The sequence below is a fragment of the Rosa chinensis genome, chromosome 3 (assembly GCF_002994745.2).
Source record: "Rosa chinensis cultivar Old Blush chromosome 3, RchiOBHm-V2, whole genome shotgun sequence".
NCBI lineage: Eukaryota > Viridiplantae > Streptophyta > Magnoliopsida > Rosales > Rosaceae > Rosa > Rosa chinensis.
Window position 1 is genome coordinate 11,351,192 of NC_037090.1, and position 13,517 is coordinate 11,364,708.

Below are 13,517 nucleotides of genomic sequence, written 5' to 3' on the forward strand. Positions count from 1 at the left end.
GGAAAGCCACTCTTATGAACGTTACTTATTTCTGTTTCCCATTGGTCATTTGGGTGTGCTGGGATTCTGTGGAAGCATGTTTCGTGAATATTTGACAGATAAGTTGACACAACGTAAAATTCATATCAATCCACCAACGCTGAATCAACTAAGTTGGTAGGATGTGGTCTTGTTTGATAATTAGTGTGTTGCTTATATAATGAAGACTTGCTGGTGATCGAGAGAGCACAAAGAGCCTGAAACCATGTGTTGCTTATATAATGAAGACTTTTTGGTGATTGAGAGAGCACAAAGAGCCTAAACGCTTCATATTATCAAAACTCATTAGATGGTGAAATTCAACAGCAGGGGCAACATCGCCAATAAATCACATTACATCATCATAGTTGGGTATTCCCTCTGCCGCCTCCTCCAAAACCTAGTACTGCTTTCTGGACCATTGTTTGGAAACCAATAATGATCACGTACCTACTTTCATGAACAGGAATTAAAAAAATTAACAAACATATTGGTGTTTAATTAAAGAGCTAACTTCTGTGTTGAATATGCAAAATGTTTAGGAGCAACTTCAGGGATTGGAGCTGAAACTGCCAGAGTATTGGCGAAGAGAGGGGTGAGGATTGTGATGCCGGCAAGAGACTTGGCGAAGGCGTCGAAAGTGAAGGAGGGAATCCAAAGGGAGAATCCAAAGGCTGAGGGTTCTTTCTACCCATCAATCCTAACTCTCATCGTTTTAACCTAGCAAAGAGGACACCACCCAATTAACCGCTACAGGACAAAGTTGACAACCGGAAACAGGCTAAGCCTTTTCCATCTCCAATTACTATTAATCAACTTACACGTGCATATCACGTGTCTGGGCCCAAACACTCCGAGCATGGAGTGCTCCGAGCAGCGAAGACGTTCTCAGATAAAACCATCACACAACATTACTCTGATAATCTTTATGGGCCACAAAAGTTTTCTAGTAGAAAATATATAGTTCTTGGATGATCGATACACACATTTCTTTTTATTTATTGGTAATGTGTTGCAAGTAGTTTACAATCGATTAGAATTTGAATGCAACCAACTAATCAATGACTAAAATTATCACTCTTCATTACTTCTATACGAGGAAGTGTAGAGAGTAAGACTTAACGTTAAAACAGTTAGTCAATTACAGACACCATAAGTTTGTTTTCTTATACACTTATGTGATGCACTATACTCCACTGTCCATAAATTCCTTGGCCTTGTCATAATTAAGCTGACTTCAAACACCAAAACAAATCTTTCCACATCTAACCCAACATATTGCTCCTTGAGATAACTCTTCAATCTTCATCGTCTCTATGGACAAATTCAGACCAATCTTAGTAGCCAAATTGTTTATCACATATCAAAAACCAAAATGGATCATATGAGAACTGTGTCTTTTTTTCTTTCTATCTAGAAAGGTAAAAACTCGTTAGCAAAAAAAAAAAAAAAAAGACACAAAGATAACGTCTATATATACCAAATATAATTTGAAAAATATATATATAGAAGTTCTATATGTGTATTTAGAAAGAAATTTTAATTTCCGACACAAATTTTCATATTCCAATATTCCATGTGTACCAGAAAATAAAATTATATGCATCATGTGGCCTCCCAATAAAATTATATTTGACACTTGGCGGAGAACACAAAAATTTCAAAAAACTCCCGCGCCTCCCAATTCCTCATCTCCCTCCATATATCCCTCTCTCCAAAACTCCCTCCTTTTTAGACTCCGCCCCCTCATTTTCATTTCTGTCAGATCTCAACTCCACCCCTTCATTTTTCCTCGGCGGTTACTTACTCTTCTCTCCCATTTCACAATAATGGCCAAGCAATCTAAAGCCAAGAAGTCGGAGACTCTCGGCAAGGGCACCGTCACCCCCGTCCAGATCGCCTTCCTCGTCGACCAGTACCTCTCCGATAACAGCTACTCCGAAGCCCGCTCCGTTTTCCGAACCGAAGCCTCCTCGCTCTTCTCCAAGTCCCCCATTCGAGAGGTACCCACTTCTTTTTCCCCTTCAATTTGGACTGAAATCTTCCAACTTTTTTTTTTTTTTTTTTTTCTGATTTAGGGTTTTTAATTTTCAGGTGCCGAAGAGCTTGCTGAGTCTGTCTGAGATTCTGAACGAGTACATAGCGTTGAAGGAGCAGAAGGTGTTGCTGGACCACGAGAAGGTTCGGGTGGAGCAGGAGAAGACCAGGGTTCAGACGCTTTTGAATGGGTTGCAGAATTCCATGAACATTTACAATGCTGGTGGAAACCCCCAAATCTCCAGAGCTCCCGATGCGGCGCCGAAACAGATGCTCATGGCTCCTCAGCCTCGCCTATCTAATGGGTCTTCTGCAGGTATAGTCCTAACCCCATCTGCTTGTATTTGAGAAAATTTAATTGAATTGGGAATGTAGAGGATGTTGATTCTGGTACCTGACAGCTAAAATGCACCCATTGAACTTGTGGATGCTTCGGTTTGTTTACTTGAACAACCTATTTGAACCCATTGTTAATCAATTAATAGAAGCTTACAAATCCCGACTATAACCTGTAAATTGAACGTGACTGTGTGATTGCTACTCGGTGTTTATGTTCTCTATTGCCGCCTCTCGATTTTGTTTTTGTATCTGATTGCGTTGGTGCTTGAGAATAGGCTTTAAGTGGATGCTGTGTTGTATGTGAGAGCTTAGATGAACCAATTTCAACTTGGAAATATTACATTTTGTTAAACCCATTGGGGACTATACCATATGAGTTAGCAACTTAACAGAAGCTCGCAAGGCACTCTATGATCCAATATGAGTCATGATTGTATCTATATGCCAACTGTTTAGTATGTGTACTGTTTATAATGGCCTCTCATTGCACTTCCTATGCACCAAACACCAGTTGTTCATCCAGTGGTCACACCCACCAACACCAACATGGGGCCTGCAAATTTCTGCTCACCAATCATAAGTAACCCACCTGCAACTAAGAGAAAGGGTACCAACGCTGTTGCTGATGCCCCTCATGCTGCTAAGAGATCTCGCGGCAAAGCATCTGCCAGTAAGATTCCAAACAAAGGTATGTACTGTATGTTGTTCATAGTTGAGCTGCTTTGCATCTGATTTATGTTAGTTGGTATATATTCTTATTGATCTTTGAATTAGCAGGTGAAGGAACACTTAGAGCATCAGGTAGTGCACTTAATAACCAAGGAAGTGCCCTGCCCACTTCAGATGTTCAATCATCACTACAGAACTCTGCTCCCAGCAGCTCCTTGGTTCAGGGATCCACTGTGGCCAAATGCTTGTTCCAGCCTTCGATTTCCAATACCACCAATTCTTCTGTTCCTCAAACACCTCCACGAGCAAATTCCTCTCAAAGTGATAAATCTGTGTCTCCTGTTGAGAATTCTGGCATTTTTACCCACAGTGATAACAATTCTCCTCCTGAAATCAGTGCTAATTGCTGCACTATATTTTCATCCAAGAGAGTGACATTGACCCCTAACAAAGCTTGCTACACTGTGGAAACAAACCATTGCATTTCTTCCTCACCTGCCAAGACAAACTCGAGGATCTCAAGTAGGAGGGAGCATGTAAAAGGGAGGCTAAACTTTGATTGCTCTGATGTGCCAATGGGTTTGGACAAACCAATTACTGACGAGATTTCTACTGACAAACCAATCATTGAAGATATATCAACCCACAAACCAATCAGAGATGAAATTTCTACATCTGATTCTGAAAAGGAAGTTGATATTTTTGACATGGATATGCCCAATTTTGAAGCCCTAGGGGTGGATTTTAACTTCTCTGACATGTTAGGTGAACTAGATCTTGATTATGGAGAACTTGGTTTCACTTGTCAACCATCTTCGGGTGCTTTCATGGGAAATGTTTCAGGGTATTCTCTACCTTCCATAAGTATTTCTCTGTTCTTATATTTGCTACTGTTGAATCAATTGAATTTTCTTTCCTTATGTTTTGTTATGCCTTACAAAATCTATACAGGTTATCTCATGAAAATCTGGATGGTAATAAGGGGGCTAATCAAGTTATGTCAGAATTTTCATCAACTGTGACAGAAGTAATATCAGAGAAGGGCACCGGTGCACAAGGTAGTGAACCACTTGAAGTATTGCTGTCTACCAAAAAAAAAAAATCTTATTTGCTATAGTTTCCACACTGTTATGCATATTATTTGTACTAAAGCAATTCTGGGTTGTTGCAGGACCTGATTCTATGACAACAATGAAGTCTGTAACTAAATCTATCAGAATTATAAGCCCAGGTAATTTTTTCTGTCTCTTGTTATGCTTTCTCTCATGTTGATGTAGCAGTCTACAATCACTAATTTGTGTGCTTTTGGAATTGCAGTGAAAAAGCGAGGAAACTCTGTGGATCAGGAGAACTGTACTGAGATAAACTGAATGGTTTGCTGGAATGACTGATAGACTGACAGAGGATCTTTTGACTATGTTAATATTCCACAACCATGTTTAGAAGCTATGGTTTAGCATCAAACATCTCACAAATTCCTTAGGATTAAGTTTCTTGGTAGTATAATATTTCTAATATGCCCTGGTTGTTGTAGTCTGGGCTTACTAGGCTAATGGTTTATTCTTGTTCACCATACAGTTTCTCACCCTAGGCTTGTCCATATATGACTAAGGGGTATTATTGAAGCATGAACATCTGTTGATAGAATTCTTATTCGTTTATGAGATTGAAATGTTAAGCATGGAAGTTTCAATTCAAGAGCAATATTGTCACAGAGCTGTTTTTTTCACTGTACTGAGTTTTGAATTTAAGAACTATCCTCGTGAATTACTACACGCTCAGTATGAGATCTGGTTAGATTGTTACATCCTAGGAGCAAAAGAAATTGGACACGGGCATGGAACATAAGTAAACATTTTCTTTAATTGAGTGTTCTTTTTCTTGAGGAAAATTCCAACACAACATTATCTTCATAAACAAAATTAATCTCTTTTGCTGTCATATTCTGATCAAGCTAAATACTTCTCCAACTTCTCCACCTCGTCTACACTTCCAATGTAAAGTGGAACGCGCTGATGAATCTGTCAAAACAAAAGAGAGGAATTTCTAGTCATTCAATTCAGACAGAGATTGATAAGCAGAAACTCATGATACTCAAGTGATTGTACTGACCTCAGTTGGCTGAATGTCTAGTACTCTGGCATGGCCGTCAGATCCTTTCCCGCCAGCTTGTTCCACTATGAAACTCATTGGTGCGCACTCATACAATAGCCTCAGCTTTCCATTCTTGCTCTTCTTGTCTCTTGGGTACCCATAAATGCCACCGTACAGAAGCGTTCTATGAAAGTCCCCAACCAAACTACCAATGTACCTTGCAGAGTAGGGCTTGCCACTCGGACCTGGGTCCTTAAGGTCATCCATGTACTTCTTCAACTTGTCATCCCACAGTTGATAGTTGCCTTCATTGAACGAGTAAATCTTTCCTGCTTTCGGTATCTGAACTTTTTCTTGGGTCAAAACAAATTCACCATACATGGGGTCCAAGCTAAATGCATATACACCTTGCCCAACTGTAAGCACAAAGATTACAGAGCTTGAGTACATGCAGTAGCCAGCAGCAAGTAGGTTGCTTCCTGGCTGACACACATTCACTATACATTTCTGTGCAGCACTGTCAAGCTGCAATGCAATATATAAAATTTTCGGTTATTAGCTCCGCCAATAGCAGCAATAATGCTATCACTAAATTTGTTCATCAAATGATGTGTTAAAACTATACTATGTTGAGAGAGGCTCACGGTTATATTAATGAAATTAGATGAAAGAAAGGAGTAGTGGACTTACATTTTCATCATCAATGTCTGCTAGGCACTCGTCAGTTGGGCTGTATATTCCGAAGATTGAACCAGTGGAAACTGCAGCGTCAATGTTGGATGATCCATCAAGAGGGTCAAACACCACAATGTAGTTGCCGGAATAACTCTCTTCCACAGCCACTGGCACATCCTCTTCCTCAGAGGCTATAATCCCTGTTCGTCCACTCGATCTCAAGCAGTTGGAGAAAACCTGTCAATACTAAATAATCAAACTCACATTATGAAGGCTGTTAGAGTACAGATTAATGGGACATTCTAGTTTTGGTCCGACTGAACAATTGGTCTCATTGCTCAATAACAAACAACTTTTGCAGTCTATTTCATTTCTATTATTTTGATGTTTAAGGACTAACATCGTTCTTCGTCAAAAAATAAAAGGACATGGTTCTATGCAATTTGTAGTCACATTGAATCTAAGACCAAGCATAGAATCAAAATTTGAAGCCAACCTCGTAGGAGCAGAATGCAATGTCTTCAACTCTTCAAACTCGTACCATTATATATTTAAATTTGTGGTAACAGCTTCCTACCAAATTTTTTTTTTTTTTTTAGAATACATCTTCCTATCAAATTGGAGCAACAAAGTAATGTTTTGATTTATATATTTTTCTCTTAAACAATCAGACAGCAATCCGTTGTAGTCTAGTTGGTCAGGATATTCGGCTCTCACCCGAAAGACCCGGGTTCAAGTCCCGGCAACGGAATTTTTGTTCTCCTAGCTTTTATTTTTTTTTCGATTAACATCACTAATTATCAAAACATTAACAATTCAAAGCATGAACCAACCTCATTGGAGACGACGTCGAGTTTCTTCTGGTCCTCTCCTTGAATGTTCACAGCACCCTGAATACCAGTCAAGTTAGAAATGCTAGCTCTCTGCACCAAAGAAGCAATCTGCTTGCAGGCCAACGAAATGCTCGAAAGCACAATGGTCATCTCTGCATCAATGACACCCTTCTGTTCTTGCTCCAGCAACCAGCACGTCAGGGTTGTAATCTGGTACCCGCTTTTCTTTTTCGGCTCAGTTTCAGCTGCCACCGCCATGCATTTAACTCCAACGCTGCCGGCACCCCTATTTCTCTTGCTGCTGTTTGGGGTTGTGGCATTGGTTGCTTTCGAGCCGAAGACGCATTGTTGCAGAGGAGAGAGCTGAGAAATGGAGCGAGAGCTCGAGCATAAGAGTTGGGACGAAGATGGAGTTACTGCTGCTGCAACCATGGCTTTGGTTTTGTGATTAGCTGCGTCTTACTATCTCCTTTCTTCAAGTTCTTTTGGGTTTTGATCAGTTTGTGTTCTTTTTGGTTGGATTGTGTTTTGCATCGAGTGTGGGATTGTGAGGTTGGCAGCCAGCCATTTCTGTTATTTTTCTTCATTTTTAGGGTCCCACTTATCTTCTGGTGTTCTGTTTTGTGTGTGATCATGGTTCCTTTGCTTGGAGAGTCCATAGGACGAGAGAGATTACAAGTAACAAGTGGAAGTACCATTGGGGATGATGGGTTGGAGGGTTGGGCCAAGCCCATCCTCGAGTTCTTGGACCACGTTGCGAAGTAGCTTGTAGGGGTGTACGTGATCCAAACCAAACCAGTTTTATGTCTAATCCAATGGAAATTCATTTGTGCACTGATGGTGCAAGTGACTAAATACTTATAAGATGATCTCAACTATTATGATATTTACAATCAATCTTTTTTTTAATAATAAAAAAGTGTATGTTGTTGAAGGAAAACCTAATTTGTGTTTAGCCCAAACTCTAGGTTACTTGACCTAGTGGTAATAGGATGTAATTAGAAGGATCTAGAATCCTAATCAATGTAGAATTACTTTCCTTGTATGATTGAGATTCTATGCATTGTAATCCTCTATATAAAGAGGCCCCTATTATCAATGAGAATACACAGCAAATTCCTCTCAAATTCAGTTTCTCTACAACACGTTATCAGCACGAGCCCTAACCCTGAAACCCTATAATCGTAGCCTTCAAATCCCAGAAACCTCCGCTGCTACAGTAACGTGCTACAGTACTTACGGCGGCTACAGTACTTCCGGCTGCTACAGTGCCCGCTGCTACAGTATTTTCGTTGACTTTTCGGGACAACTTTTCGATCAACTACAGTACTTCCGGCTGCTACAGCGCCCCCCCCGGCTGCTACAGTCTTCCGGCGACTTTTCTGGACAACTTTTCGGCCGACTTCCGGCGACTTTTCGGTCAGCTACAGTAACTTCCGGCTCCTACAGTACCACTGCTACAGTACTTTTCGGTGACATTTTTCCCCGGCCATCTTTTAAGGTAAACTTTTCTAAAAGTTCCCGTTTTTGAAGTTTTTCCTTTAATTTCTTTTTCTTTTCTCGGGGACTTCCAAAATCCCTTCTTCTACCCCACTTTTCTCTACATAGGGGAGACCAAAAGCCGAACTGTGGGGGTTCGCGCTCACTCCAAGCTTGGAGCTTGTAGAGTCCTCCAAACTTAGAGTTTGTTGAGAAGTTATGATCGACCACAAACACATCATTGTTTCGATCTAATCCAATATCTCTTGGAATCTAATTTCTTGGAAGCGATTACGCTCAGAAATTTCATATGTTTTCGTGGTAGCCTATTTCGCTCTGAAACTAACCCTAATTTCTTGTTCTCTTTCACGATGAGTAACCTGAACAAATTGGACTTTGCTCCATTGGGAACAACTGGCTCTGGATATCACAGGTGGGTTCGTGATATCCGTCAGCATCTCAAGGCTGATAGAATCCTGGATATGATTCTCGAGCCTAGCCAGGACATGCTAACTGTTGAGCAAGCTCAAGCTTTGGAAGCAAATAGAGCAGCCTTAGAGGCAAATAAGGCGAAAGTCATCATCCTAATGACTCGTCATATGGATGATTCGCTCCAGTACGAGTATATGAATGAAGAAGACCCCAGAAGGCTGTGGGTCTCACTCGAAGAAAGATTTGGCAACGTCCGTGACTCCTTGCTTCCTGACCTAGAAGTGAGATGGCATAGCCTCCGCTTTTGTGATTTCAAGTGAGTTCTTGACTATAACTCGGAAGCACTTCGCATTAAATCCTTAATGGAATTCTGTAGTAAAGAAATCACAGATGCGATGTTGATTGAGAAGACTCTCTCTACCTTCCCCGTCTCTGCATTGATGGTTGCTAAGAACTATCGAATCGATGTAAATGCAAGACGGATCACAAGGTTTCATGAGCTCATTGGAGCTATAAATGTCGCTGAAAAGCATGACAATATCCTTGTGAAGAACTATAATTCGAGATCCGTGGAAACAGAGCATATTCCGGAATCCAATTATAGTCGCACCTCTAAGAGAGGGCGCCAAGAGCAAAACCCTAATCTTAGGTATACTTCTGGACATTCTGATCCATATAATTGCTCTACTTGGGAAGGTAACCGTCAAAATAGGCGAACACGGAACCGAAGGGGTAAACGTAGAAAGAGAGAGGGAGGCAATGCCTCTGGCCATGTTGGTGGCGCCACCAACACTAAGAGCCATCTAAATGACGCTTTCAAAGCGCCTCAATTAATGGAGTTCGAGCAAAGAGATGTATGTTCTCGATGTGGAGTGTCTGAGTATTGGGCACACATTTGTAGAACTGGTCACCGCCTACAAAGCATATTGTGAAGCAAGAGAAGCTCACTATGTGGAACAAGAAGATCAAGAAGATGATCTAGAGTGAAGGGTTGAAGACTACAAATCTGGCTGGGATCAATAGATCGCCAATTCTGTTTAAGTCTTTTTATTTTCCAAGAGATGTAGGCGATTGCCATATTCCTTTTTATTGGATTAGATTTTCTTTGATCATAGAAACAATGATGTATTTCGTTGGCTTATGAATACAATTTCGAGTTCTTTTCATTATGACTCAATTTTGATTCTGAGCATATGACTTTGTGACTACGATGGCTAGACCATCAGTATTAATTTAAGGACATGGAATAGCCCAAGTTCCACTTGCCAAATGGCACCTTGATTACAGTTGTCACAAAAACTCTCTACGCTCTTAGGGCAAATAGTACCCTATGAATAGCCAACGAATTCCATGCGAAAATGCATGTAGAGAACATAAATGAGTTCCTTTGCATTACCTCTAATGATTGCGAACAAAGACGCATCTTAGAGACGTTTATGTGTCTCTCTAGTGGACTTTATGTCACTATTCGAGCTATTAAATCCAATAAACTTATGAGAGAAGATCTCTTGGATTTAGACACATATTGGCTTTGTCACGACATGATAGATCATCCTAGTCATGATATAATGATCCGTCTACAAAAGACTTCACACAGACATCTTTTCTCTCGAGCGAAATGAAGCATGAATCAAAAGTTGATTCTTAGACTAACTGTGACCGACGCTGCTGCCTAGGGCACCGCCTTCGTCCACCACCAGCCTAGGGCTGGCGTAGTCCCTATCCATGACTCCATGGATGGCGTCCATCATGGTGATGGCGCCCTAGGTGATGCTGCAATCACCAACTTGCTTCACAATAGCGCTACAGACGCTTAGGCCTAACCAAAATCCTCATTGGTTGCTTCAAAGGTCTCTCGCTCGTTTTACAAAGCCCATTCCTTATGGAAATTAGGACTGAGACCGTCCTATGCAAAGGATATGACAATACTCATTCTGTTCTTACAAAGAATCCGTAGGGATTTTGTGGATTGATTCAACCAACTTGCGGACGCTTAAATATTTCATGATGTTGGTTGACACGCAAACACGCCGGTCACGTGTTGTGCCATAATGCTACTTATGCTACACTCCTAGCACATATCATGTGACAACGGGCTCACTCCCCTAATCATCCTATTCAGTCAATTGGATTTGACTATGCTAGAGAGTTTACATCGAAAGACTTTCGATGGATATTGCAATGGGTTTGATGTTGGACATCACATTCCCATGTACACACCCAATTGGTCTGGCGGAAACGACTACGATGGTAGTCCGAACATTGGTAATGCGCACCAATCTTCTTACATCCGCTTGGGGTGATGCAATATCGCATGCAGCTATGCTAATTCGTCTACGACCTATCGCCACTCAATGTACCTCTGCGTTACATCTAGTGACTGGGTACACATATTTTGTACTTCCGCACATTTAAGTGAGCCATTTATGTGCCAATTGCGCAGCCACAGCGCTCTATGATGGGTCCTTACAAGACGAATGGGCAACTACGTTGGATTTGAGCTTCCAACAATCGTCCGCCACTTAAATGCCCTTGCTAGGCGATCTCCTTACCGCTAGATTTGCGGATGTCACTTTGATGAGACAGTCTTCCCGTCGTTAGGGGGAGATAAGAACACGAATGTTCAACAGGAACGACAGGAATTGTCGTGGTCTGTCCCCACTATGTCTCATCTTGATCCCTATTAAAGTGACGAGATCACACAAATATGCTGCAAACATGCCTGCAAGGAAGAACGTCCCTACGAGAGGACGTAGCACCACCATACACGAAGGTAGGCATGGTGCCAATGCCAAAGAGAGTGGCACTCTGGCGTTACAGGCCATGGCCCCAGCTAGGATGCGTGGGAGGCCCGTGGGTTCGAATGATACTTTGGCACATTCCAATCCTTTAATCATCATGACTCAAAATCCGTCTCATGAGTATCTTCCGGGTTATGGTTATCGTTGGGGGACGCCTCAATGTCAAACCCTATTCCTGAGAATATAGAGCTCTATGAAACTTACACTAGTGTACATGAGACGTGGGATAGAAACTCCATCATAATTGATGATGTAGTTACGCATTTTGTTGCGCATGAGTTTGCTGTGTCCGATGATATCGAACCACGCTCCGTTGAAGAATGAATGCCAACGTAGAGAGTTTTTGGCCTAAATGGAAAGATGCGATCCAGGTTAAGATGGATTCTCTAACGAAGAGGAAGGTTTTCGAGCTAGAGATGCCAACACCTCCTAACATAAAACCTGTTGACTAATGGGTCTTCGTTAAAAAGCGTGATGAGAAAAAGAGATGGTAATCTCGCCTTATGGCGCAAGGCTTCTCACAAAACGCCCTGGAATCGACTACGATGAGACATATTCTCTCGTAATGGATGTCATTGCACTCCACTACCCTGTCAGTTTGGTAGTTTCCGAATAACTGAACATGCAGCTTACAAATGTGGTCACTACGTATCTCTATAGGGATCTAGATACGGAATATACATGAAGGTTCATGGCGAACTTCATTTACCTAAGTCAAGTGGCTCTAGACCATGGAGCGCGTTTACAAAGAGGTTGAAACGCTCACTAAAGTGACTACTTGATTGGGAAGGGATATGCCAACGCGTTTCTATAACAAGTTTCGGATTCTATCGCGGTTCATGTTGGACATGATCTTCATTAGAAGCCCTTAAAGAGTTAAGGGAAACTGTTGAACACTTGAAATCCGAGTTTGAGATGAAGGATTTTGGGAGAACACGATTATGTCTCGGTTTGGAACTTGAGCATCGTGTCGATAGATGCTTAGGCATTTTGACAAGGTCAAACCTTCAAGCACCCCCATGATCGTCCGTAGTCTTGATCCTGAAAATGATCCTCTTCGTCGAAAGGATGATGACGAAGATGTGCTAGAGGCAAAAGTGCCTTACTTAGTACAATAGGCGCATTATTGTACTTATCTCAATGCACAAGATCGGACATCTCGTATGTTGTGAACTTGTTAGCTAGATATAGCTCTGCGCCAACGCGACGCCATTGGATTGGTGTAACAGATATCTTTTGATACTTGAGATGTATGAATGATATGAGCTTGTTCTATCCCTACAAAGAGATGATGGATTCGGACCCATCACACATCAGAAACGCCGCCAACGCTGGCCTGCGTTCTCTATCCCCATTCCAAAACGACATGTGTTTTGGAAGGTTTTGCTGATATTGGGTATCTCTCTGACCCACACAAAGGTCGCTCCCAAACTGGTTAAGTGTTCACCATGGGAAAAGACCGTGATATCTTAGAGGTCTACAGAACAGACCGTAGTCGCTATATCTTCGAACAATGCAGAGATCATTGCTCTTCACGAAGTGGTTCGTGAATGTATATGGATTGGATCCATAATTACGCATGTTCGAACAATTGTGGTTTGAAGTCTACCACAGATGAGCCTACAAGCATTTAGGATAATGCTACTTGTTTTGAACAAATGAGGCAAGGCTACATCAAAAGCGACAACACCAATCAGCAACAACAGACACTCCTCGAGATCAAAGTGAACTAGGTTCGATCTGAGGACAGTGAGGCAGACTTGTTTACTAAGTCATTGCCCAATACCACGTTCGAGAAACATGTGGCAAGAATTGACTTGCGGAAATTATCTGAACTCCCATGATCGTAGTCATCAGGGGGAGGTGCAGACATCAGAGGGAGATGTCCACATGTTCGTCTCGAATCGTGAAGGGTGTGTTGTGCTCTTTTTCCCCTTCGACCGAGGTTATTTTTGTCCCACTGGGTTTTTGTTACTCGGCAAGGTTTTTAACGAGGCAACGAGAGAAGCACCGCGTTTGGGCAACACAAGGGGGAGTGTTGAAGGAAAACCTAATTTGTGTTTAGCCCAAACTCTAGGTTACTTGACCTAGTGGTAATAGGATGTAATTAGAAGGATCTAGAATCCTAATCAATGTAGAA

The 13,517-nt window shown here is 41.7% G+C and overlaps 2 protein-coding genes and 1 non-coding gene across 3 annotated transcripts; 2 read left to right on the forward strand and 1 right to left on the reverse strand.

Moving 5' to 3' along the window:
- Positions 1 to 1,754: 1,754 nt before the first annotated feature.
- On the forward strand, positions 1,755 to 4,748 carry LOC112195198. The gene is made up of 7 exons (XM_024335565.2): positions 1,755 to 2,021; positions 2,113 to 2,371; positions 2,906 to 3,082; positions 3,172 to 3,907; positions 4,015 to 4,121; positions 4,235 to 4,294; positions 4,381 to 4,748. Exons 1-7 carry the CDS (start codon positions 1,848 to 1,850, stop codon positions 4,431 to 4,433), a joined length of 1,566 nt encoding a protein of 521 aa, XP_024191333.1. The 5' UTR covers positions 1,755 to 1,847; the 3' UTR covers positions 4,434 to 4,748.
- A 153-nt stretch (positions 4,749 to 4,901) lies between these two features.
- On the reverse strand, positions 4,902 to 7,197 carry LOC112195199 (fructose-1,6-bisphosphatase, chloroplastic). Its single transcript, XM_024335566.2, has 4 exons — positions 6,666 to 7,197; positions 5,848 to 6,069; positions 5,176 to 5,682; positions 4,902 to 5,084 (listed from the first exon to the last, which is right to left on the reverse strand). The coding sequence occupies exons 1-4, from the start codon at positions 7,095 to 7,097 to the stop codon at positions 5,013 to 5,015; spliced, it is 1,233 nt and encodes a 410-aa protein (XP_024191334.1). The 5' UTR covers positions 7,098 to 7,197; the 3' UTR covers positions 4,902 to 5,012.
- On the forward strand, positions 6,511 to 6,583 carry TRNAE-CUC. The gene has a single exon. It is a non-coding gene; the product is annotated as a tRNA-Glu (tRNA).
- Positions 7,198 to 13,517: the final 6,320 nt, after the last annotated feature.

Coding starts and splice junctions, on each gene's coding strand:
- LOC112195199 (XM_024335566.2), bottom strand. CDS start 7,097: ATGGTTGCAGCAGCAGTAACTCCATCTTCGTCCCAACTCTTATGCTCG. Junction 6,070..6,665: donor TCGACGTCGTCTCCAATGAG/GTTGGTTCATGC, acceptor TAGTATTGACAG/GTTTTCTCCAACTGCTTGAG. Junction 5,683..5,847: donor CAGACATTGATGATGAAAAT/GTAAGTCCACTA, acceptor ATTGCATTGCAG/CTTGACAGTGCTGCACAGAA.
- LOC112195198 (XM_024335565.2), top strand. CDS start 1,848: ATGGCCAAGCAATCTAAAGCCAAGAAGTCGGAGACTCTCGGCAAGGGC. Junction 2,372..2,905: donor ATCTAATGGGTCTTCTGCAG/GTATAGTCCTAA, acceptor ACCAAACACCAG/TTGTTCATCCAGTGGTCACA. Junction 4,295..4,380: donor TATCAGAATTATAAGCCCAG/GTAATTTTTTCT, acceptor TTGGAATTGCAG/TGAAAAAGCGAGGAAACTCT.